Consider the following 26,613-nt stretch of genomic DNA (forward strand, 5'->3'; position numbering starts at 1 on the left):
AGATTTTGTTGATGATTAGACAATAATTGACGGCCAACTAGCCAGCAGCTTCATGCGTAACAACGACAGGAGAAGCCCATGCTTCCACTCCCTCGTTTTTTCATATTTTGATGCAGATATTGCAATCTCATGCCTTACTTTATTTGCGTGCCTTGATATTAGAGAAGCAATGAGATATAAGCAGTTTGATGAGGACAAAGACATCCTCAATGATTTCTGCCAATACCAAATCAGTGGATTGATCTGGAATCCATTGATGATGATAGCACCTTTTGTTTTTAGGATGATGTGGATAGGTATAATGCCATAGTAGAATTTTTCATAGCCACCCTCAAGCACCCATCATGTAACTAGCATCTTTAACGTATGAAAAAGTTAGAATTGTTTTCTACTAACTTTTTTCAGTTTTTTTTGCTATTTAAAACAGGATAAATTACCTTTTACTCTTTTGTGATTTGATACCTTACCACATAACTCTCTATAATTTAAAACCTATACATAACCCCTTCCCTAATTTGGGTTAAAGTATCATTATTAGCTTAAAAGTAACGGTCAATATTAAAAGGTCAAAGTCAAACTAATAAATAGACAAATTCACGCTTTTACTATATATATATTGTTCTTTTTTCCTCTCCTTTCTCTTTTTCTTTTTCCTTTGAGAAGAAAAGAGATGATTTTAAAAAACTATACTTTGGCTTACTAAATCTTAATAAATCTAAAATTTTCTCAAATACAAAAAAGAAGAAAGGGAAATAAAAATAGATAAACAAGAAATAGATAATACTATTAAAGATTTGCAATCACTAAAGATTTGGTTTAAAAACTTACATTGATATTTACAATCATTAAAGATTTGATATTTTGTAATTCTTATTATGTATTTTTATTTTCCTTTCTTCTTTTTTTTTGGTATTTGAAAAAAAAAAGGTAATCAAAGGGTGAATTTGTTAATTTATTAGTTTGATTTTGAATTTTTTAATGTTGACCATTAGTTTTAAAGGGAAAATTAACCTTGACACTTTAATTCAAACTATAAGGGATTTATGTACAAGTTTTTAACCCTTGAGGAGTTATGTGACAAATCACTAAACCATAAGAGGGTAAAAGGTAATCTAACCTTAAAATATTAAGAAAACAGCACAACCGGTAATAAAACAATGCTTTCCAAATATAAATGATCATTTATTCACCAAATAAACAAGCAGAAAGACAACAAATATAGTAAATTTTAATTCTGCCCGTAAATCATAAACTCTTTGTCTGCCACTGCTAAAAAAGCATCAGCATTTCAAGCAAATGACAAGATTCAGAAGCTGAAGATCCAAATTTTCTTATGGTACTTGAATTCTCAAGTTCTATTGATACACTACTGATTATCTTCTGCAACAAGAACCTTCATGTTCACCATACTACAATTTGTGCATGACTAAATGAGCACCATGCTGAGGTTGGAGTGTGGCTATCGCGTGAGGAGCATGAGTATAAGATGGGGAGAGTTCAAAGGAGAAGTTTCGAAGAATCATTGCCATCACCAATTTTGCTTCTACCATGGCAAAGTTTTGTCCAATACATATTCGAGGTCCCCAACCGAATGGGAAAAATGAAACCTGGCCCTTTGTTGCATTTGACACTCCTTCACTAAATCTCTCTGGTTTGAACTCTTTTGCATCATTACCCCATACTTCACAGTCATGATTCAACAGCATTAATTGCAGATTGAGTAGCACCCCAGCAGGCAAGGAAAATTTTCCTACTTTAGTTTCTTCATGAAGCCTTCTAGCAAGCACAACCACTGGTGGATACAATCTTAGAACCTCATTCAAGATCATTGTCATCTGTGATGTTGTACAAGGAATAGATGAAGAATAGTACAGCTCAAGATATCTTAAAGCAAGCAAAATGAAACAAAAGGTGGTTACATTGCAACAGTCCAAAAGGAGAGAAAATTGATACGCAAAGAACTGTCAGTGTTGAATGAAGTTTACAGGAGTAACCTAATGATGTAATGCTACTCAGAATTTGTAAAATGGTGTGTTCAGTGAAGAGCTTAATGGTGCAATTTATGTGACAGGGCGTTCTTGACCATGTACCTTTTTTCAGCTCACTTTTCTAACACCATAAAAAAAAAAAAAACAATCTTAAGGGATCTGCAACTCTCCAGAACATTAGTTTGGATAGAAAGTCACCATTGATTGAGAATCTATTTCGTTGGCATGATTTTACCTGTCTTGAATTGTAACCAGACCAGAATATATTGTGCCACATTTATATATGAGAAAAGGGATATCTTAAGTATAGACAATGTAAGCACAGGTGGATCAGTTACATATATTGCAAATCAAAACTGAAAAAACAGACATTTATTTCCCCCTGAAATTCCAACTTTGAACTTGATTCTGAATGCCTTGCATTTTGTGTTTAGTGAAGTATGCTATGGACTGGTTCTAAATTTATCATTACTCATCTGTAAAGCTATTCACACTGGAACCAAGTTTTCCAGTGGCAGGACAGATACTTGACAAGATCTAATGAACAATACAAAGTTCATAAACTTTAGGAGCTTGCACTTTATTAAAACAATGTGCAGAATACACTTACAGTTTTGAGGCGACTGAGGCGATCAAAATCTATCTCCTCTCTTCCAAACGCTTGCAAAACCTCTTCCCTAGCGACTGACTGCCAGTCTTGATGCTTGCTCAGTAAAATTAAGGTCCATACCAGCAAGGTTGAAGTGGTGTCCTGCCCACCAAAATAGAAGAGTTTGCACTCTTCAATTATATCTTTGATGCTCATACCAAAATCTTTGCTGCCATACTGATCAATCTCCTTAAAGTTAGATTCCAACAGTATGCCCAATAAGTCGTCCCTTCTTCCTTCCCCTGCTTTCATTGCTTTCACTCTCCTATCAATTATGTCCCTTATTGTTGCTTGAACTACTTTTTCAATCTCCTTCATTCTTCTGTTTCTCTTCGTTGGCAAAAACCTATAGATGAAGAGATTACCGAGCAAGAAACTCAGGATGTAAGATATCAAAGCTAAGATAGTTCTTTAAGTTCAGCAGTAGCAAGCACTCCATGTCCATGCAGAACAAGGGAATATGTTTTTTAAACACTGGGGGAAAAGATTGAAACCAGGAGCATACCTCATTCCAGGGATATATAATGACCTTTCAGCTGTCACAACATGGTCTACCTGTTCTTGTTGAAGTTCTAAAATTTTCCTTCCTTCTTCATAATTACTACCAAATGCTGTGCGAGAAATCACATCACCAGTTAGGGTTTGAAGATAAGGCCAAACATCCAGCTCACAAGATCCTTCTGGCGAAAATTTTTCCTCCCAATTCCTCAACATCTCACTGGCACTCGAATGAAAAGCCGGCAGCATAAGCTACTCATGGCAACAATAAAAGCAAGCCAATTAGTAACAGGTGTACAAGCAAAAGTAACTTAGCTCCACATTAATCATTACTTTCACAGGATTGAAACTCAAAATAAAAAAAAAACTCAAAAAAGGCTGTGGCTAATTACGTCAAGAATTAGGTGTGATAATTGTGTAAATGGATGATCAAGTTTAAAGTCCTAAAAGAGCACTAGATACGTTCCCTTCCAGTACAAAGTTCTTTCAAGCGTAAAAATCGAGAACTAACTTTCCTTCAAGGCAAATAAAACAGAATCAAATAAAACCTTGATTTTCTCTAAATTGAAAGCAGGATTAATTATTTTCCGATCTTTAGCCCATTTATCTCCCTCAGAGTCTAGTAGCCCTTTCGCCAGCAATTTTCCAAGTGGATTGGAATGTTGCTTTGGGAAGAGATTATGCTTAAGGAAGATCTCCCTGAGAAGTTCAGGGTCCCGGATGATAACTGAAGGTTTAGGCCCGAGCCACAGAAAAGTATTGCTACCTGCAAATTCAATACAGATGAAATCTTCTTAAAAACAAGAATCAGAATTTTCAAGAAGACGACTTAAATCCCACGTACCATCTACAAGCCGATGGCACAAAAGTATGCAAGGTCTTTGCTAATTGAAGGCCACAACAACAAAGAGGAAATTGCGAAGGGCATTAATGTAGGACATGTGCAACAGGAAACTCAGCTCTGATCACATGACTATAAGCCTATAACTGAGTTCTGATCCTTTTTAATAAACCGACTTTTTATTCGACAACACTTTGATTATGAAACGGGTAAGAAGACTTGTGTAGAGCGTACCATATTTGTTGATGGTTTTGACGTGGAAAGGTATGACTCTGGGCACGATATCATCAGAGAGACTGATTGGCTTGGATTTGGCTTCCCCAAGCATCATTGCTAACTCTTTCAAGTCCCCAAAGAATGGTCTGTAGGAATTTCCATTAAGACCTTGTGCTCTGAGGCATTTTTCCAGCCTTCTTGGTTTCAACCACATCGAATTCAAGACTCCCCATGCACAGACTAGCAAAGCTACGACACAAGAAACTGAAATAAAGCTCAACATATTCTCCAGTAGTTTCACCTCAACTCCCAATCTCAAGTGACCACTCACTCTAGCTAATGTTAAATTTTATAAATAATTCACATAAAATTATACTTTATTCAAAAAAATTATATCATTCAGACCGATTGTTTCGTCGATGGCTTGGTCGTAGACATTATCGTATGATTCAGCATGGAGTGACCACAGATTCCTTGACCAACTCCCGGTCCAATAGAACCAGGCCCTACCGCCAATCCAGCAGCAATAACGGAAGCAGCAGCAGAAATCAGTGGATTCATAATAAATTTTCTCGTACAAAAAAAAAAAAAGGGGGTTAATGATACAACCAACTACTGAATTATGATTTAATTAATCCGTTACTAGGATTCAAAGTTGCTAGTTTGTGATTCCACTTTTAGGATTAAGATAATTCCATTTAGCCCCTCAAAATCATGGTTCTTCGTCCAATTGAGCCCTTGAAAGATCACTTGATGTTCAAACTAGCAATTCAGTACTTGGTAACTTTTAATCTTGTGAGCTTTTCCCTAACCAGCCCCACAAATTTTACTATACAAGTAAAACTTACATTCAAGTTCCATTTCAAAATAACATTAATGGACCCCTCAAATACTTTAATACCACTCGTTTCCTTTGTATAGAAGTGACATTTTGCAAGATCTTCTGAGACATGAGGATTTGTTCTGCAAGAGTTACTTCAACCAATGATAAAAGTCTCAATTGTCGGCAAAGTCTGTATTCAAATCAACAGCGCCAGATGGGCTGTTGTGTTGGGCACTCTATTTTCCTTTAACGTATGACATCAATGATGCAAATTGGTTTTTGCTCTTAATTTTGCTGAATTCTGTATTTATATTTTGTGAATTAAATCAATGCTCCTTTCATAAAATTCTATTTTTTTTTTCTCATTTTTAACGAGCATGATTTGACCCGACATGTCATTTTTCCATCCCAGCAATCGTCATCAGTGGCGATAGAAAACGAGAAATGAAAGAAATCACGCGCATTCAATCATAAATAGGTGTATTTCTCTTGATTTATTGGATAATATCAGAAACCTCCCCTGAGATTTCTCTTAATAGCAATTAACACCTAAATTTTTTTAAAAAATATCACTTACCTCCCATTAATGACTATATTAACCCTCACTTTAGACATAACACACATGTCATATAAATGAAGTTCAAATAATTAAAGAAAAAGAAATAAAAGTCACGTTCTTTTCTTCCTGCTTTCTCCAACATTCTATGTTGTCCATTTTTTTGATGATTATGCAATTTTTATTTTGTAAATTGTCGTAAATTGAATTTTGTTTATCCATTTTTTTAGTGATTGTGCTAGACTATGATATAATTTAATTTCTTTAGTTATTTTGATTTGGTTTTTATAGCGATTTTGTACAATTTAAATGCTTGGGTCATGGATTGAGAAGATGTTCCAAAAAAATAGAATTCATAAAGGATTGTCTTTGATCATATAAAATTGAATCAGTGCTAATGTTTTTCTTTATAAGTATCTTTTTTTTCAAATTTATATTTTTAAGAGCTATGGCATTCTGATATGGTGATTGTACTTAAAATTGTTTTTCAGGTGTTGATTTTTAATGGAGTAAACAAAGTGGTTTAAGGAGTATCTACATTTAGTAAGAGGAGCAAAAAGGCAGTCTAGGATTTTTTTAAAAAATTTATGATACAAGAAGCAAAAGTAAGAAAGATAAGTGATTATTTTTAAAATTCTAAAGATACTAAGGTTGCGTTTGATTAAACTAAAGTCTAAAAACCAAAATTTGAATTCATTAAATTTTTGAATTGTTAAATATTAAATTTGATACATTTGAGTGTATATCACATTAAGTGATAGATGAATAGTTTATCACTTATTTTTAGAAACAAGTTTTACCTAGAAAATTCAGTGCCACTTAATCAATTCAAATGCGTGTGAGTATATTAAGATTTGAATTCATTAAATTTAAGTGCTAAATTGGGTTATCAAATAATGCCTAAATCATATTAAGAAAAACCTTAGGGGAGAGGTTTCTGATATTATCCCTAACTTCATCGATAAGTTTGAACTCTGGATATTCTTGTCCTGTGATTTGAATATATTAAAATTAAATACTGAATTGAATTATTAAACAGGGCCTAAATCACACCACAAAGAACCTCAAGAGAGGTTTTTGGTATTATCCCTAGCTTCACAAGTCTCAACTCTGGGTATTCTTGTCCCCTGATTTCTCAAGACTACAAAAGGTTCAAAGATGATAACGTGTCTCCAATGACCAATATCAAGACATTATTGCCTTACCGTGATGCACATGCACTGCAGAATTGAGCAACCTCTTCCACTCAGCTTAGACGTACATGGCTAAAGTCAAAAAACTTTTTTTTTCCAAAGACTTTTTGTCACACCTCAGACATCGATTCTCGCGTCTCCTGTTCTACGTCAAAAAGCAGGTAAAGATGACTGAAATGATAATAAACCTGCTCACGTATAGGGCAAAAACTTGACTTGACTAGTCTACTAAATCCAGTGATTCAAATTTTTTCACATTTTTGTTATTTATTTAATACTTGAATTGAATTGATGAAATGATACAACAAATTTTGAATCGCTAAATCCGCTAATGTTATCGAATTTATCCAAGCTTTTGCCAAAGTACAGAAGTTTCAAAAGATGAATAGCTTGAATAGAGATGACAATAGGACGGGGTTGGGACGAGGGACCCCTCTCCCATCTCCCACCCCGCTGCCTACAAATTTTGCCTACAAGTTTCAAAAGATGAATAGCTCGAATAGAGATGACAATGGGACGGGGTTGGGACGAGGGACCCCTCTCCCATCTCCCACCCCGCTGCCTACAAATTTCCCCCGCCCCCGCCCCGTCCCCCGTCCTGTTGCCATCCCTAAGCTTGGACGATGAAATGCTAATAACTTGACTTCCGTTAATTTATATCCAAAATTTATTAAGCCAGCTTACAATCCAGGTATTACATCGTTCCTTTTAACTCGATCCATACTCATGCCATTAATTGATTAGACTTTTCCATTCTCGTGTCATTGATCTATTGAAGCTTTCTTTGTTTGTTCAGCGAATTTTAGAGCAGTCAGCTGACTGAAGGTTGATCACCACCGAAATAGTGTGGTGATTACAAGTAATATATCTTCACAGCAAACTAACCGCTAAAAAGCCCTTAAATTTGAAATTCTTGAAAAACTCATGATGGTTAAAAACTTCAAGAATTTGTGGTATCACAAGTGTCTTTGAAGTTTGAGAAGTTGTCTAACATTTGTCTGGTAAACCAACTGGAAACTTGTCTTTTTTCTTTTGTGAGTTTGACACTGATCAGCTGACTGAAGGTTGATCACCACTGAACTGCAATGGTGAATTGGTGATTACTATAAACGTGTACTGTATTTGTAGCTAAGTGCTCAAAGATTTTAGATTAAAATTATTTCTTGAGTAGGTGATGATGGTAAAATGCATTTTCCAGATTCTTTTCTCTCCTTTTTTGGAGTTTGATATCTAAATATAGAACTAAGTTCTGCTGCACTATGTCTGCTCACCCAAAAATATGAGTATATAACTGCAATACTCTTGTATCATACATGTTATATTTGTGCACTCCAGAAATAATGTACATCAAATGAAAAACAAGAAATTGAAATTTTAACGTCTGAACTATTCCCCACAACCTAATGACCCAAGTTATTGCAAGTTACTGCAATTTGTGCAAGATCAAGTGAGCACCATGTTGTGGTTGAAGTGTTATAATTGCACGGGGAGCATGAGAATAAGATGGGGAAAGTTCAAAGGAGAAGCTCTGCAGAATCATGACTAGCACCAGTTTGGCTTCCAACATGGCAAAATTTTGCCCAATGCATATACGAGGTCCCCAACCAAAAGGGAAGAATGCAACTTGCCCCTTAGTTGCATGAGGCACTCCCTCAGCAAACCTCTCTGGCTTGAACTCCTTCGCATCATCACCCCATATTTTAGTGTCGTGATGCAATGCCATTACTGGTAGATAGAGCAGCACATCAGCTGGGAGACGCATGTTTCCTAATTTAGTTTCTTCAGCAACTCTACGAGTAACTGCAGGAACTGGAGCGTACAGCCTTAGAACCTCATGTAGTATCATGGTGACCTGTCATGGAAGGAGAAACTTGTTCGAATAGGAATAGGAAAACCCCTCCTTCCGCTTTATATTATGACAGACAGACCAGATTGTAAAGTTCATATTTAGTTGCTGTTTTATACATACTGCAAATTTTCTATCCAATGAAGACATTCATCTTTCTTAGATGGCAGTTTGTTATAATCTCCTTTCTACTTGAAGTATTTTTGCAGAAAGCTTCAATTTTTGCCTTGAAGATAAAATTTCAGATGCATGGAGTAGAAAAAGAAGAAATTTCGAGAAGGTACAAAATTAAAGATCATAAAAGCTGTTATTGTCAAAGGATTTTCAATGAAAGCATAAACATCAGAACACTAGATGAATTTCCATCGGTAAAAGACTTTCTGCTGCAAGCCTCGAGGGCATAGCAAGCATTGATTCCGTCTACACAGTATTGTGTGACTAATATGTGTCAACTAAGCAGCTTCTAACAAAACATAAAACTATTATTTCAAAACAGTTTTCGGATAACTCAGAAGAGCAGCTTAATGCCAATGTATGCTTCCCGTCGTCAAGCACTCAACAAGGCTTTAACTTTTCATTTCATGCAAGTGCTAGTGACATAAATGCATTATTTTACAATAATTGATCAAAAAATATTGTTTTTGTTGGAATGTGTCAACTAAGAAGCTTTTCATACCAGTTTCTTTAGTATCTTGACCATGTATAGAGTTGTATTCAGAATTAATTTTTGTTCTTTCAGAGAGTGCTCAATCTCCAATTTGGCCACATTCTTTCAGAGAGTGCTCAATCTCCAATTTGGCCACATGAGGACTGGACGCTCACAAGGGTAGAAGCTTCTACTTCTGCGTCAAAATATCTCAAATGAAATTGAAAATGCTCTCCCCAGGAATTAGACCACCTGGTTCAAATCCCCTTCCCCCTCCCTGCTTCTTAAATCTCACCCCTCCCCTGCTACTAAAAACAAATAATAAAAAAGAAATTGAAAATGTACTCACAAGGTTTAGGCGATTTAGTCCATCAAAATCTGGTTTTTTAGTGCCAACGAGTTGCAAAACCTCTTCTCTAGCTCGTGCTTGCCAATCAGGATACCTACTCAATAAAATCATTGTCCATACGAGCAATACTGATGTAGTCTCCTGCCCTGCAAAATAGAACAGCTTGCATTCTTCGATGACCTCTCTGATAGTCATGCCAGCGCCATCTTGTCCATGGTTATTGATTTCTTTGAAGTTGGATTCCAATATTATACCCAACAAGTCATCACCATAGGCTTTACCTTCTCTCACTGCCTTTATTCTTGAGTTGATAATTTCCAAAATTGTATCTTGAACCGCTTTTGCAATTTGTTTCATTCTTCGGTTCCTCTTAGTTGGCACGAACCTATAATGAGATAATTCAGAAAATAAGCAACACATTGTGTGCTTATAATACTCAATTGAATCCAAATCAACTATCAAGTTCGAAGCGAAAAGAATTTAACTGATAGTTTACAAAAAACCAACTTTCTGGAGGACTTAGAGATCAGCAAATACATTTACCTCCATCCTGGGATGTCCACTGACTGTACAACCTTAAGCCAATATTCACTCTGTTCTCTTTGAAGTTCAAATATCCTTCTTCCTTCTTCATAGTTACTGCCAAATGCCGTCCGTGAAATTGCATCAGAAGTCAAAGTTTCAAGGTCTGGCCATACATCCAACTCACTTGAACCATTCGGGGCAACAACCTCCTTCCATTTGTTCAATATGTCACTAGCACTTGTATAAAATGATGGAAGCATGTGCTGCAATCAAGATAACGAACCAAATGAAAAAAAAAATGCACCTTCAGCACCGGTACAATACCAGTAAAGCTTCTTCAGGTCATTCTACTTAAGTAGGATTTCTGAGTCATGTTTCTACCTATTTGTCAAAGTGAACTGATTCATTTGAAGGGTCACTTCGTTTCAAAGGTGCCTTTTAAGACCACCTAAAACTAGAGCTGCTGACAAATTCAGTACTCAGTGGTTTATAAAACAAATGAAAGTTACAAAACCTTTAACTTCTCCACATGGAAAGCTGGGTTTATAAGCTTTCTCTGTTTGGCCCATTTATCTCCGTCATAATTCACCAGTCCTTCGATCAGCAACAGGCTAAGAGGATTAAGACGAGGCTTTTGAAAGAGGTAGATCTTTTGCATAACCTCCCTAATGAGTTCAGGCTCCAGGATGTACACCATTGGTGTTGGTCCAAGCCACACATATGTGCTCTTACCTGAAACTCAAAATTGCCATGTCTCAGCCAAGTTTATTTTCACCTTATTTACATCATAAATCAATGGCATTTAAAGTTGTATCATTTGGTGTGTGTGTTTTCTGAAGGAAATGCGAAAAACATGACACCAAGAATTAATAGGAGGGGATCAACCTTAAACGTTCTTGGGGAGCGTCAATTTTCATCTACAGAAGAGATGTCATGTACATCACAACCGCATTTCTAAATAACAGCATTTACACATTTGACAATCCAAATCCACTGTCTCAGAATCTTCTGCTTGGCCATTAATCAATGCGATGTCCAATTTTCATTATATCAAAATTTCAACCAAGTTTTTGGTTTCCATAAATGCTGCCATCTATATTCTTAATGTTGACAACACTTATCAGCTTAACCCTAACAAGATCGCAAATTAATCTAGTTTATTGGTAATCTTTTTTCCATGGCTATTCCAACATCTTAAACCCCAAATTACACGAAAAGAAGAACAGAAAACCAAAACCAATCATAATAAAGCTGCCTTATTTACCAAAAAGGGATGGACATAATGGGTAATTCAAATAAGAAAATCACTAGGTAGGATTTGGATTGCGATTTTTCGTCGAAAAATTACGGCGTTTTCCGTGATCACATTTCCCTATTATCTTTTTCCCTCGCATACATCAAATCGCTACAATAATTTTCCCATAAAAAATCATGAAAAATGCAATCCAAACACAACCTTAGTTAACAAACATCATGTGATGTCAAGCATGTAAACTTTAACTGTCACCCAACCAAGAACTTTTAAAATCACTTCATAATTCTGCTTTTCTAGCTGAACCATTGAGTAAATAGACCTCACAAGGAAAGAAGTAAAACATGAAGAGGAGGATAGCAGCAGTACCATATTTCTTCAGGGCATCAGGTAAGGCAGGCAAGATTCTTGGGAGGATGTCATCAGAGAGGTTGATAGGCTTGGATTGGGCTTCTCTGATCAGGGTTGAAATTTCTTTGAAGTCTCCATACAGTAGTCTGTAAGGATTTCCTTTGAGACCTTGCTCTTTCAGCCGCTTCTCCAGCTTCTTGGGCCTCAACCATACCCAGTTCAATACTCTCCATGCCACTACCAAAATTGCAGCACAAGAGGAAATTGCAGCAATTCTGATGTAGCCTATTTCCATTTCTGGACACTGTAGCTGTTGCAACTCTCAACGTCTGTTGCTTTCTTGACAGCTCATATAGTTGTTTTCATGTATATGCAATAGAGTTTTGAAAAAAATAACATCGAATTATGATACATCAAACATGGGATCTTTTATCCCGTGCCTAAGATTTATATATCTTGTCTGAAAAAGCTTAAATTTACAACACAAAAGTGAACGCAGTTCAGTGATGGGGATAATATCAAAGTTTCATATTGAACCCACTCTCTCATCTCATTGACTTTCGACATCATATTTTTCGAAACTTAAGAAATTTCCGGTGGCTCCCCCGTTGTGGAGGTTTGGGGTGTCGTCTCCTGAGATGTATCCCACATCGGGGTTGGGAGGGTTTGGATTGGTAGTTATAAGTCTCCTGTGGGATCTCAAAGGATACCGATTTTTGGGGTTCTCTCGGGATTTAGGTTTGTAAAAATTGACGTAAGTTCTTTGAGTTTCGAAAGAAAGAAACATCGCCTCTGGGGGGTTGGGTTCTCATGGGCTTAGCAGCAGGCTCCCCCGTTGTGGAGGTTTGGGGTGACGTCCCCTGAGATGTATCCCACATCGGGGTTGGGAGGATTTGGGTTGGTAGTTATAAGTTTCCTGTGGGACCTCAAAGGATTAGGTTTGTAAAAATTGACGTAACTCTTTGGGCTTCGAAAGAAAGAAATTTCCGGTAAATAGTATGAAATCGAATAAAACCATAATTGTAACTGTCCCAACTCCCTCGTCCCTTGTCGAACCACTTGTCAGCGCTAGAAATCGAAAAGGATGGGGGAACCAAGTATCAATAATACTAGGAGGTTATCGGCTGTGCTAAGCACAGCCTAGGCCCCCTATAATCTATTGTCATATAAAATAAGATTAACAGTAATGTTTGCGAAATAGCATTCTTAAAATTATAAATTACCAATCAAGTATGCAGCTAACAATATGAGACTAAACAAAACAAAAAAATCATTAGCATTGCAAAAGAGAAGAGAAGATGACAAAAGATTGGCAAGTAGTTTGACAAATAGCTTAACATCTTCAAGTGCAAGTTAGTCTTACAGAGACAAGAGATGACTTGCTAAATACTTAATATAAAGTGCAATCATAGGCTGTAATTACAAAAGATCACATATTGAGATCCATTAAGGTGCACAAAAGAACAAGTGGTTAATTGATCACAGCCAATGACCATTGAGATTAATTGATTGCTGTCAAGAAGTAACCCTACGCACAAAAAAAAAACACAAAAGGGACATCCTCATGAAATACACAAAAATGAGTCCAACATCTAGTGAGGATTTATAAATTTTCAATATAAAAGGTTCAAGAAAACATGTCAGAAAACTAAACTTTCCAAGACACAACTAAGAGGATAAACACTTCATGATAACCAAAATTGAAACTTACATCTAATAGGCCATAAAAACAGATAAATAAATGAAAAAAATCCAAAGCAGAGTATAAACTGTAATAATACATCTTCCCTAGCACACACATGTAGTCTTATTGCAAAAAATCATTTTTTCATATTCCTTTTTAAATATCAATTAGAGATATGATTTATACATCTTAATATTTTTTCCCACACTGTAAAAATATAAGTTTTAACATATTTTTTCCAATAAGTCCAAGACAAATAAAAACCTAAGAAATTACTTTCTAAACACATAAGGCTCATAACTGGCATATTTGTTTTTATTTTTGTGCCATCAATTAAATCATCTCTTATCCAATCTCTATGTATTATGAAAAATTTATCAATTTTTCATATCTCTTCCTGTCACTAATCCAAGGAATAAGGAGAGTGTTTATAAAATTAAATAAAGGCGATGCACTTATATATGCTTTGTAAATAATTAACCTAGCATTTAAACCCCTTCTCATTATGTTTATACTCTCATTAGACAAAAAATATCAATTTTGGTATTTATTTTCCCTTAAAGTATAAATAATTTTAAAAATTTATAAAAAGAATAAATAAGGTTGCATTCTAAATATTAACCTTGCATTTTAACGCTCAGGTAAGGACAAAAATATTAACCTTGCATTTGAATGCTCGGGTAAGGACAAAGTGTCTAGGTAGAGAATCTAATGACTTAGAACTTAGAATAATAATCATTTCCTTAGAATAATAATCATTTCCCAACTTTATTTTCACAAGAAAATGCTCAGTTTTTCAGTAGATTAAATTTGCTCATATTTAGCATTGTCATTATTTAAAAATTATTGGCAACTTAAGCATGCTAATTTCAAAACTCTAGCTTCAAAATAGAGTTTTAACATCTACAGGAGTACAAGGAAGAAAAGAGCAGGGACAAAAAATTATTAGAAGTACCGAGAATTTTTTGTCAGTATCATAGAGTAGGCAATTAAATAGCAAGAAAAATAGTAAAATAGTCAAAGCTACAGAAGTAAAGCTAAAATTGAATCACAAGCTCAAGACATACAAATTATTAAATATAATTCAACAATTGAATTTGACAATCAAAATTAAGGCTCAGATTATTAGTTAATAAAAGCTTTGCTAAAAGAAGAGCACAAGCATTTGAACTCAACAAATAGCCCTATAGATTCCAAATAAGAAAAATTACTCTTCTGTGACTCACTTATTTCTCCAATTAGCAGCAAGAATAAAACAAAACATTTTTGAATAACCTAACAGCTAAAAAGAAGCAAGAAATACCTATTACTCAATTGATGGTAGCAAGATTTGTTTTAATTTGTTGCCTCCTACAATAACAACAAAAATTCATTCAGATACTCACCAAATAAATGAAAAAGCATTCTTCTTTTGCATCGTTTATAGTTTAACGTAACCCATAGGCAGTAGTGGAGTTGTGGAAGCATGCACATTTTACGTGAGCAACAAGTGCCCATTTCCCATATGGCCTGCCACTGCCCCGAACCAAGGCTTTCCAGTCGTAGCAAACGGTGGCTTCTATCTTCCATCCGGGAGACTCCGGAAATTCCAGGCACCAGGAGATTCGAGTGGCCGCATCTGGGCCAGAACAGGCTGCAATTTCGACTACTCCAACGACGGACGAGCCTGTGAAACAGGCGACTGCAACGGGCGACTCGAATGCGCCGGGGTGATCGGCGTTCCTCCTGTGACGCTAGTAGAGTTTACGTTGCAGGTTGACAAGAGGCAGCCGAGTTTCTACGACGTAAGTATAGTGGATGGCTACAACCTCCCTGTTTCAGTGACCCCATATCCTACAGCACCAAAATGCTACATCGGAGGGTGCTTCTCAGATATAAAAAAGGAGTGCCCTGGGGAGCTGGCGGTCCTGAATGAGCTCGGAACTTTTTCTTAAGAGTTTGATATTATCAAGCCACCAAAAAAGAAGCAAAAAACAATCATGTTACGCTACACTCAGTTTTCAAAAAATAGGAAAAAATTGGAAAAGACCTTTAAGTTAACATAAGTTTTGAAACTTACTAGTGAATTCAATGCAGAGAAGAAGAAGAATCTGGACAGCAAGTTGAGTGACAATGTTGAACCACTTAGATTACTCTAAAATCCATCAAATGGCCAACATTTGATTCAAAATAAAGCTAATTTATTAGTTTTAGATATCAATAGAAACACAAATGAAGCAATTCTTTTGTTTAAAGAACCTTCTCAAGAGATCCAAAAAACACCATCTAGATTTATTGTTGCATTTGCAATCAACCTAAGAACCAATTATCCCAAGTTTCAGACAGACATTTCATCAAACATTTGATAGCCATGCCTATGAGATTTCACATATTCACTTGAAGGCAGTGTCATACTAAAACCATGTTTTGAGTTAATGAAGCAAATATAACATAAGCAATCATTGTAAGGGATCATAACATACCTGAGATAAGTGATAAGAAAGCATCAAAACAGGGAGTAATAATACTTGAAGTAGAACTGAATTTGTACGAGAATTTCGGAAGAACAAACTAAGCTACCGTTGGACTAATAAATGAAAAAAACAATGAACTTTGACAATTAAAAGTAAAGCTCCAATTTGTTTGTCAATGGCAGGCGAAGAAGAAGAGCACAACCATGGCTGCAAACTCAGTTGCAGTTCTGGAATAATATATACTCCAAAATGCCATCTGAGTTGCCTCGCCAAGATACAGCTTAAATCCAGTTAGTATCAAGCCTGAAACACAACTCACGGCAACAATATTGTATCATCACAGCCGAAAATGAGAACAAAATAAATTCACCTATTTCTGATCTTCATCTGTTGTGAAAATCCAACAAAAAAATCAACACTATATTCGAACAAAATTTAGATTCATTAAACCCTGGTAAGGAAATAAAAAGAAGAAAAAACAAATGTTCAAACCAAAAAGGAAATAACAAAAAATTGTACTTCCATATGAAATAGCACATACCGAATCAAGAGGGAAAAAAGCCAAAACCAGAGTGAACGAAGGTTAGAATGAGAGTGTGATTAGAGAAAGAGACGTGCAAATACAGATAAAAGGTACATGCTAAGTGAATAGGAATCCTACTTCTCAGCAGAACTGGAATAAGGGAAAAATCACATCCAAGCAGATATTTGTAATCGTAATCATACGGATGATGAAGGTTGAATAGAAAGCATAATTTGGGTGGAAAATTGAATACCAAAGCTGATCAGAATAGAATGGCATACCTAAAAAAAAATTCCCCATTTCACTCCTTTGAAGTACAACTATCACGTGAGGCTCCAACAATTCGGCAACATGAGACGAAATCGATACAGAAACGGGTTAATTGGATATCAGAGAAAGAGGGAAAAACGGCTAGTGTAAGCAAAGTAGTTCACCTGCACCCAATTCTCCTGCTCTGAAGTACAAAGGCCATGTGAATGATCAGCAAATCAAGCGGCTGCAGGAGTAGCAGCTGACCTGTTGGCTTAAAGAAGGAAGTCACAAAGAGATGAGATGGTGGGTTTGGTAGTGAAGAGGTGATTTTTGGTGGGTAGTTGAACCGACCAGAATCAGGCACCTCTGAGATGAAGTGAGGTGTATCCTCGTGTCCGAAGTGAATGGCGGGGCTTCTCCCCTGGGATCACTCCGACGATCAAGTTAGTATGAGAACGAGAGAGATAATAGTATTGTCAAATGAATAGTATGCTTACTTGTTAGGAGTACATGAGGGGTATTTATAGAGCGAGAGTGGAGGGCAGGACGGAGGTCTTATGCCGGTGGGACCCATGTCCTGCCATTACGGCTCTGCTCTCTGTCAGGCGGTCTGACTCTGACGCTGTAGCCGCCTGGGCAGGGTGACGAGGAGTCTTACGCAGTAGTCATTAAGTGCGACAGTGCTTTTCAGATAAAGCACTGGTCCCGGGTGATGTCAGGTGGCTTGACATCATCAGCGTGCAGCTGAGGTAGAGGTGCCGAGGTCACCTACACGGTAGACTAGGGATCCGGCCGAGCTTAGGGGATATGCCCAAGACACGGATGAGCTCCGATGAGGGACGAGGTGGGTTCACCTCGGACATGCGGGGTGGCCGAGGTGAGCATCCTCAATAAGCCCCCCAAGCCTCGGGAGCTCCGGGCTAGGGAGGTACCGAGGCTTCCTTGTGTCGAAGTCGTAAAGAGTCGGGGTCCCGAAACTGCTCCGGAAGATGCGGGGACGAGACACGTGGGCGAGTCAGTTGACAGGACGTGGTCACTGGTAACCGTCGCGTCGTGAAGTAGTGGGACGTTTCGTGCAGAGGGTGTCAGTCGAAAGGACGGGGCATTAATGAGGAGAGAGGGAGGCACGGCGTTTTGAATTCGAACGTGGCCGTCTTTTCGCATTCTTGCCGCCTCTTCGGATTCCCCCCAAACCCTTATAAATAGGGGGTCCTTTTTACCATATGGCCCATCACTTTCTTTCTTTGCCTGCGACTTGCAAAATTTACGAGTGTTGCCGAGATCAATCCTGCCATCCGAGATCCCAGCCGAAGTCATCCACTTCGTCAGATCCCATAGTCAACAGTAAGTATTTTTCTTTTCATCTCATCATTCACACATGGCCAAAACGGCTAAAACCCACAAAGAAATCGTGAAACCAAGCTACCAGGCCGAGGAGGTGCCGGACACTTCGGAAGAGGCGACTTCATCCAGCTCCACGGGGTCGGCACCTACCGATGTGGGGGGATCGGCCGAGGAAGAAGTGGCTGGGACAGCATCGGGGTCAGAGTCATCAGAGATGAGCGAGGGCGGTTCCGATGTCGAATACGACACCGACCTCGGAACTGCAATACCCCACGACGAGGGGGTGCTGGAGCCCGTCGCTCCAAGAAATGCTGCCAACCTGGACTTCGGCAAGATGCCGCAGTTTAGGAGCCGCATGGGAAGAGACAGGGCCTGGAAGGTGATAAGGAAGTATCCCTTCAGGCCGGGGTATCTCATCACATCGCCCGGGCCGAACGATTTGGCCGAGAAGCCCCCCATGGGCACTGTGGCCATCTACCTTCAGCAGTTGGAGGCCGGGCTGAGGATGCCGACGTCAAGGTTCTTCCGGGACGTGCTCCGTCACTTCGGCGTAAGAATCACCCAGCTCGTCCCAAACGCGGTCCGCATTCTCGTAGGTTTCGAGATGCTGTGCCGACATCAAGAAGTGACCCCGACTGTGGATCTCTTCCGCCGATGTTATACTCTCAAGGCACATGGGACAGATAAGGGGTGGTTCTATATCTGTAATCGGAACAATGCCATCCCGAAGTTCGTGATTGGTGCTCCCAGCTCGATCAAGAACTGGAAGCGCGACTTCTTCTTTGTATCCGGAGTGGATTTCCCCAGGGGTTTCTGGTGGAGGCCAATTAAAGCGAAGGCCGACCCCTCCGCAGGGGATGCCGATGAGGAGGCCTTCCAGAAGTTGATGGGGTCAGGACTTCGGATATTCAGTCTGGACTACCCCGATGCCGTGCTAGTTGACGGGGGGATTAGCCGAGCTTTGCTCAGTCCTGACAAGACTCCCTTCATGTCCACTAAACTTAAGATACCTTGTAAATTTCTTTCATAGCTTTGCTTTCACTTCGGCTAAGGCATATGATAATATTTGTTTCTTGTGCAGTGACTAAACTGTCCGACATCATCACATCGAACTCGGCCGAGGTGGCCAAGAGGTCGAAGAGAAAGAACTCGGGGGAGACTTCGGCGCCTCCGCCCAAAAAGAAGTCCCAAGGGCAGTCTTCCAAGACCTCGGTAGAGAAGACCACCCCCACCACGGCAGCCCAGAGCAGCTCGGCTGCTGCGGCCACAGGATCCACCTCTTCGGTGCCAGAAGGGGTGCCATTAGGGGTGACCACAGCACTTCCACCTCCACATGGCCGAGGCAAACAGTTGAAGTCTCCGGTCAACGCGGTGACGGCGTCTTCACTATGGAACCGTTACCCAAGCCCCCCAGTGTTTTCTGGGAAAGATAAGTCTCACCCCGGCGAGCATTGGTGTCCGGACTGGTCGCTCAAGGTCAACGACCGATGCAGCCACCCTCGAGTTGCACAAGACCTGGTGATGCAGTCCACCTTGCCGAGAGACTTGGGGTTCACAAGGAAGCTGACTCCGGCCGAGATGTTCCAAAGCGTCATGGTAACCACGGCCTCCAACACAGCCTTTGTGGCCGAGATGGCACATCGGTACTGTGAGTTGCTGGAGGAGCAGGACACCGGCAAACTGCAAGATCAGATTGCCAAGTTGAAGAAAAAGCTGGTTGTGTCTGAGTCCGAGAAGTCCGAGTTTCAGAGACGGCTTCAAGAGGCCGAGGCTAAAGGGAAGGAGGCCGAGGCCACTACCAATAGTCTGAGGTCGGCTCTGGAGGAAGAGCAGAAGAGGTCGGAGGAGGCGAAGAAGACCCATGAGCAGGCCTTCGAGAGTACAAGGACCTCGGCTGTTGAGGATTTCCGGAGGTCCGAGACCTTCCTTAGGAATCTCGGCCAACTGACGAGGCCGAGCTTCATGCTTGGCTTCACGTCGGCTATTGATGAGGCCGCGGCTCACCTCTCCTCCGAAACCTTGGAGTCTTTGAAGAATAGTGCCAATTATAACGAAGACTCCAAGGAACCGTGCGATCGGATGGCCGATGGTATTCAGGCTGGAAGAAACTTGGCCGAGATCCAGGACGAGTTCAACAAGTGGCTGTCCGAGCTCGACGAAGTGTTCGAGGAGGATGGAGGAGAGGACACTGGGGGTGACATCGGCGAGGAGGCTGCCGAAGAGCAAGGAGGAGGTGGAGAAGATACTAACCCCGGCGGGGGAGAAGCCGCGGAGGCAACTGGCCAAGGGGGAGCCGAAGTGGAGGCCTTGCTCATAGGGATCTAAATGTAAAACCGAGGTGGGAGATGCTTAGCAGTACTCCTGACCTCGGTCCTTATCTTCTTTTTGTAATTCCTCTTCTTCGTTAAATGAAATATTTGCTTCTCAGTTCGGCTCTTTTAATTTCATGCTTGCTTCGTCCCCTGTTTGTCCCCCTTATTTTTTAATAACAGATGTGTGGCACAATCATATTGAAAAATAACAAAGCAGCTGAAGTTATAACTTAGTAAAATTTTCAAGCATAATACAGCCTGAGGTTCTCGGCGTTCCAAGTCCTCGGCACTAGAGAGCCATCTCGATAGCTCAATTTGCAATACCCACTTAGACTAGATTCCACAATTCGGTAAGGGCCTTCCCATTTCGGGCCCAATTTCCCTTGCGGTTCAGCTCGGCTGACCGAGTTTTTTCTAAGCACCAAGTCTCTTGGCAGGAATCGCCGATGCTTGATGCGGGCATTGTAGTAGTGGGCCAGGGTGTTCTTGTAGGACGCTATCCGAGCTGAGGCGAGGTCTCTTTTCTCGTCGATGAGGTCGAGATCTAACTGTCTCTCTTCTCTGTTCATCTCGACTACATAGGCTGTTAGTCGAGAACTGGGTGTGAGGAGCTCAGCAGGGATGACAGCCTTGGCTCCATAGGTCAAGGAGAAGGGGTCTCTTGCGTGGATGACCTCGGCGTGGTCCGATATGACCACAGAACACTGGGGAGTTCCTCCACCCAAGATGATCCAGCTCGGTGTAGTCGGGTCTTGAGGCCATGCAAGAGAGTTCGGTTGAAATTTTCTGCCTGACCATTGGCCTGAGGGTGGCCTACCGATGTGAAATGTTGTTTGATGCCGAGGTTCTGGCACCAAGCCTTAAATGGGTTCTCGGCAAACTGCCTTCCATTGTCCGAGATAATGATCTGAGCTATGCCGAAGCGGCAGATAATACATTTCCAAAAGAATTTTTGAATGGCCAGCCCTGAGATGGTCCGCAGAGGCTCGGCCTCGACCCACTTGGTGAAGTAGTCCACAGCGATCACCAGAAAGGTATAGCCCCCGACCGCTTTTGCGAAAGGACCGATGATGTCTGTCTCCCATTGCTCAAACAGCCAGGGTGAGGTGATTGGAACCATGAAGTTCGAGGGTTGGTGAAGCTCAGGGGCGTGGACTTGGCAGGATGGGCAGCTGAGAACAAGATTTTGAGCATCTTGTCGAACGGAAGGCCAGAAATACCCAAGAAGTAAGGTCTTCCTGGCTAACATCCTGTGGCCGACGTGAGCCCCGCACAGGCCTTCGTGTATCTCATGGAGGACCTGGCGTCCTGCCTCGGGTGTAACGCACCTCAGCCAGGGGCCAAGGTATGAGCGTTTATACAGTTCTCCATCGCGGAGCGCGTACCGAGCAGATTTGCGTTGTATCTTTCTCGCTTCGGCTCGGTCCTCGGGGAGGACTCCCTGCCCTAAGAAAAGGATGAATGGGCTCATCCATGTTTCTCCCATGTTCACAGGGCAGGCCACCTCTTCCATGTATCCCGGCTCGTTCAACACTTCAACTAAAACAGTCTTGTTGAGGTCAGAAAATGAGGTGGAAGCCAGCCGTGATAAGGCGTCGGCCCGCCTATTCTGGGAGCGGGGGATTCTTTGGATCTCGAAAGACTCGAAGTACGCGATGAGTTGGTGGACTTTGGCTAGATACCGTTGCATGGTTTCATCCTTGGCCTCATACTCACCAAGGACTTGGCATACTACGAGTTGGGAGTCGCTGCGGACGTGGATCCGCTGTGCACCGAGCCTGCGGGCTAGCTGGAGTCCCGCGATCAAGGCCTCATATTCGGCTTCATTGTTGGTGGCCAGGAAGTCAAAGCGAAGGGCGTATGAGCACACTTCTCCCTGGGGGCCCTCTAGGAGCAGTCCTGCTCCACTCCCATCCCCATTAGAGGATCCGTCCACATACAACATCCACAGGTGTGGGGTGGACACTTCGGCTATGGCGGAAATGGAGTATCGACCTTCCGTGAAGGTGAGCTCGGCCAAGAAGTCGGCTAAGGCTTGAGCTTTTATGGCGGTGCGCGGCTCATACGACAGGTCGTACTCCCCCAACTCAACGGCCCACTTAGTGAGGCGCCCGGAGGCCTCGGGCCGCACCAGTATCTGTCGGAGAGGCTGGTCGGTCCTGACGGAGATGGGATGAGCTAAGAATAGGGTTTCAACCGTCGGGCGGCATGGACTAGTCCTAGCACAAGTTTTTCCACTTGAGTGTATCGAGTCTCCGGCCCACGGAGAGCTCGGCTGACATAGTAGACTGGCACTTGAGTGCCCTCATCCCGGATGAGCACAGCGCTGACAGCCTCGTCCGCTGCGGAGAGGTAGAGGTACAGCTTCTCCTCGGGCCGAGATGAAGCGAGGGTGGGTAGGTGGTGCAGGTACTGCTTCAGCTTGTCGAAGGCAGCCTGGCACTCCTCAGTCCAGGCAAATTGATCGGCCTTCTTAAGCACCTTGAAAAAGGGCAAAGCTTTTTCTGCGGACTGGGATAGGAAGCGGTTCAGCGCAGCCAGGCGTCCGTTCAGTCGCTGGACTTCTCGAAGGTTCCGAGGTGGGCACATATCTTGAATGGCCTTGACCTTGTCGGGGTTGGCCTTGATTCCCCGGTGGGAAACCAAATACCCCAGGAACTTTCCTGAGGTGACGCCAAAGACGCATTTCTTGGGGTTTAACTTCATCCTCGAGTTGCGGAGGACGCCGAAGACCTCCCTCACATCCGACAGGAAGGCCGAAGTGGTTAAACTTTTGACGAGAATGTCGTCCACATAGGCTTCCACATTTCGGCCGATCTGATCTTTGAAGAGGCAGTTGATCAACCTTTGATAGGTCGCCCCGGCGTTTTTTAACCCGAACGGCATAGTAGTATAGCAGTAGACACCTTGGTCGGTGTAGAACGCTGTCTTCTCTTGGTCCTCCTCACTCATTCCTATTTGGTAGTAGCCTTTGAAGGCATCTAGGAAGCAGAGGATCTCATGTCCCATTGCCGAGTCGACGAGGGCGTCTATCCTCGGCAGAGGGTAGCAATCTTTGGGGCAGGCCTTGTTAAGGTCGGTGAAGTCGACGCACATCCTCCATCCACCGGTATCCTTCTTGACCATAACAGGGTTGGACAGCCAGGTGGGGTACTGGACCTCATGGATCATCTTGGCAGGCAAGAACTTGTCCACCTCGTCAGATACGGCCTTGCTGCGTTCGGGGCCGAAGTGCCTACGCTTCTGCTTCACAGGACGGGCCTGTGGGTTAACGTTGAGCTGGTGAATCATGAGCTCAGATGGCACCCCGACCACTTCATCAGCGGACCACGCGAAGATGTCTCGGTGGTCCTTTATTAAGTGAATCATCTCTTCCTTCAAAGAAGAAGGGAGTCCGGCTCCCACTTGGACCACTTAGTCAGGTCTCATCTCATCAAAGACCACCTGCTCCACCTCATCCCCGGGTTCCAGCCTGCCGGGCTTTCCCGCCTTCTGAGGATCGATGCAGTCTATGGAGAGGACGGCCGGCCTCTTCTCTTCGGCCTTCGACGCAGTCCGGGGAGTGACTGCGGCTTGGATGGTGGCGAGGTAGCATTCGCGGGCAGTACTCACGTCGCTGCTCACCTCGGCCACCCCCGCTGGTGTCGGGAATTTGAAACTCAGGTGATAGGTAGAGTACACAGCCCTCAAGGCATTGAGCGTGGGTCGACCTATCAACATATTGTAGGGAGAATCTGCCTTGACTACCGCGAAGTTGACGGGTATAGTCCGGCAACGGGGATGACGCCCGATGGTCACCATCAGGGACACCATACCCTCGGGGTGGACCACGTGTCCCCCGAATCCAACGTGGGGAGTCCTGACCGGAGTGAGCTGCTCCCTGGTCAGTTTCAAACTCTCGAAGGTTCGGTAGTACAAGACGTCTACCGAGCTTCCGGGGTCAACATAGACATTTTTGACTATGTAGTTGTTGGTGAGGATCTCGATCACGAGGGCTTCGTGGTTGCTGGAAGCGGCGGGGACGGGGTCAGTGGGACCATAGGTGATGACCTCGGACAACCGAGAGCTCGGCTCGGCTACCTCCATCCCGGCCTGGCGGTAGGTCCGCTTTCAAGGAGTTCTGGCTGTCTCCTCCCGTTGGTCCTCCCGCGATCGTGTTGATCACCCCGGCGATGTTCTGCCTCATCTGGGAGTTCTGCCTCATCACAGCCAGGACATGGGTCCGGCTGGAATTGAGAGGTGTCAGCTCGGCGTCTGAGGTGGACGACCTGCCTTTCACAATCCGATCGAAGACACTTCGGCGGTCTCGGAACTGAGTCGACGAGCCACTGGGGCCTTGTTCGACTCGCTGGCGTCTTTTTTCCTCCGGGAATCCTGCTCGGTACGAGTGGCTTGAGCCTCTCGCTTCATGCGGTTTAAATCTTCACTTCGGATTCCCTGATCTACTCGATCCCAAAGTTCTCGAAGTGTGCGGGGGTAATCCCGGTGTATCTCGGTATTGAAGATTCCCGCGATAAGCCCGTTGGTGAAGGCGGCTATAGTTACCTGCTCATTCTGATCAGGTATCTGCACGTTCTCCTCGTTGAACCTCTGCACGTATGAGCGCAGTGACTCACCGGGAGCTTGCTGCAGGTTCAAGAGGTAGGCCGAAATCTTCGTAATCGGACGAGATGATACAAAGCGGTGAATGAACCGATCTATCAACTCATCCAGTGAGGAAATGCTCCTCGGTTCTAAACCCCAGAACCACTTTCGGGCCGTGCCCTGCAGGAAGATGGGGAAAGCTTGGCAAATTACTGCGTCGGGGACGCAATAGAGCCGAAAAGCGGAGAGGAAGGCGCGGAGGTGATCCTCGGGGTCACCTCGGCCATCGTAGGAACGCAGGGCGGGAAGTTTAAAGTTTGGGGGGACCATCTCCCCATTGATGTCATCCGTGAAGGGCGGAGCCCTCAGATATTCGGCTGCTAAGCCTCCGGGACGCCGTGGTGGGTCCTCAGCTCGTTTTCCCAGAAGACCCCAGGAAAATGCCCGGGAAATGGAGGCAATTTTAGAGGTCGCCTTGGAAGAGGCGCGCCTGGAAGTGCTCCGAGAGAGGTGCCCCTCATCAGAGTCTTCGCCGGAAGGCACTTCCGGGGACCTCGTCGGTCTCCTCTTGGAGGATTCAGCCTTCTCCTTCCCCTACCTCTTGAAGTACCTCCCCAGTTCCTCGAAGATGTTTGGGTTATCAGCTACGAACTCGGCCATCTTGGCGATGGCGTCTCGTTTGTGGGGCTGGGTCCTTGGGACCCTTGTTCTTCAGAAATACGATCTTGCTGGGCTCCGGATGTCTGCCCAGCCCCGGTCGAGGGATCTTCCACTTCTGGAGCGCGTGATCTAATTTAGCAGTAATCTTGTTCCCACAGACGGCGCCAATTGAAGAGGTGATTTTTGGTGGGTAGTTGAACCGACCAGAATCAGGCTCCTCTGAGATGATGTGAGGTGTACCCTCTTGTCCGAAGTTAATGGCGGGGCTCCTCCCCTGGGATCACTCCGACGATCAAGTTAGTATGAGAACGAGAGAAAAGCAATAGTGTTGTCAAATGAACAGTATGCTTACTTGTTAGGAGTACATGAGGGGTATTTATAGAGCGAGAGTGGAGGGCAGGATGAAGGTCTTATGCCGGTGGGACCCATGTCCTGCAATTACGGCTCTGCTCTCTGTCAAGCGGTCTGACTCTGACGCTGTAGCCGCTTGGGCAGGGTGACGAGGAGTCTTACGCAGTAGTCATTAAGTGCGACAGTGCTTTTCAGATAAAACACTGGTCCCGGGTGATGTCAGGTGGCTTGACATCATCAGCGTGCAGCTGAGGTGGAGGTGCCGAGGTCACCAACACGGTAGACTAGGGATCCGGCCGAGCTTAGGCGATATGCCCAAGACACGGATGAGCTCCGATGAGGGACGAGGTGGGTTCACCTCGGACATGCGGGGTGGCCGAGGTGAGCATCCTCAGTGATCATATATATATGAGATAAAAAAATAGTTGAAAATATAAAAAAACAGGTTGAGAAATGTATTTATGATATAACCAAAATATTATTTGAAAAAAATTTGGCTATCAAAACTCTTTCGCCAAAGTGAAAAAAATACATTGTATCAATTTAATATATATGCAAACTAAAAAAATAATTGAGAAATGTCTTAAAAAAATAAAAAAATTTCATTAGAAAACTGCAATCTAGATAACGTCTAATAACTTTGAACAAAAGGGAACCATGTAAGTTAAAAAAAAAAGAAGTGGCTGTTCCAGACGTTAAAATTAAACAAGACACTAA

General features: G+C 42.4%; 4 protein-coding genes and 1 long non-coding RNA gene across 5 annotated transcripts; all 5 read right to left on the reverse strand.

Annotated features, from left to right (window-relative positions):
• Positions 1–1,241: 1,241 nt before the first annotated feature.
• On the reverse strand, positions 1,242–4,599 carry LOC113754203 (cytochrome P450 CYP72A219-like). Its single transcript, XM_027298559.1, has 5 exons — positions 4,211–4,599; positions 3,684–3,901; positions 3,143–3,387; positions 2,599–2,983; positions 1,242–1,835 (listed from the first exon to the last, which is right to left on the reverse strand). Exons 1-5 carry the CDS (start codon positions 4,473–4,475, stop codon positions 1,410–1,412), a joined length of 1,539 nt encoding a protein of 512 aa, XP_027154360.1. The 5' UTR covers positions 4,476–4,599; the 3' UTR covers positions 1,242–1,409.
• Positions 4,600–8,056: 3,457 nt separating this feature from the next.
• Positions 8,057–12,290, reverse strand: LOC113753569 (cytochrome P450 CYP72A219-like). Its single transcript, XM_027297758.1, has 5 exons — positions 11,752–12,290; positions 10,645–10,862; positions 10,149–10,393; positions 9,606–9,990; positions 8,057–8,616 (listed from the first exon to the last, which is right to left on the reverse strand). Exons 1-5 carry the CDS (start codon positions 12,026–12,028, stop codon positions 8,188–8,190), a joined length of 1,554 nt encoding a protein of 517 aa, XP_027153559.1. The 5' UTR covers positions 12,029–12,290; the 3' UTR covers positions 8,057–8,187.
• Positions 12,291–13,179: 889 nt separating this feature from the next.
• LOC113751150 lies at positions 13,180–16,953 on the reverse strand. Its single transcript, XR_003464782.1, has 3 exons — positions 16,675–16,953; positions 14,803–15,551; positions 13,180–13,261 (listed from the first exon to the last, which is right to left on the reverse strand). It is a non-coding gene; the product is annotated as an uncharacterized LOC113751150 (long non-coding RNA).
• A 6,762-nt stretch (positions 16,954–23,715) lies between these two features.
• LOC113752080 lies at positions 23,716–24,387 on the reverse strand. The gene has a single exon (XM_027296219.1). The coding sequence runs from the start codon at positions 24,385–24,387 to the stop codon at positions 23,716–23,718; it is 672 nt and encodes a 223-aa protein (XP_027152020.1).
• Positions 24,388–24,576: 189 nt separating this feature from the next.
• On the reverse strand, positions 24,577–25,215 carry LOC113752081. Its single transcript, XM_027296220.1, has one exon. The coding sequence runs from the start codon at positions 25,213–25,215 to the stop codon at positions 24,577–24,579; it is 639 nt and encodes a 212-aa protein (XP_027152021.1).
• Between the last annotated feature and the right edge of the window lie 1,398 nt (positions 25,216–26,613).

This window comes from Coffea eugenioides, chromosome 11 (assembly GCF_003713205.1).
Source record: "Coffea eugenioides isolate CCC68of chromosome 11, Ceug_1.0, whole genome shotgun sequence".
NCBI classification, from domain to species: domain Eukaryota; kingdom Viridiplantae; phylum Streptophyta; class Magnoliopsida; order Gentianales; family Rubiaceae; genus Coffea; species Coffea eugenioides.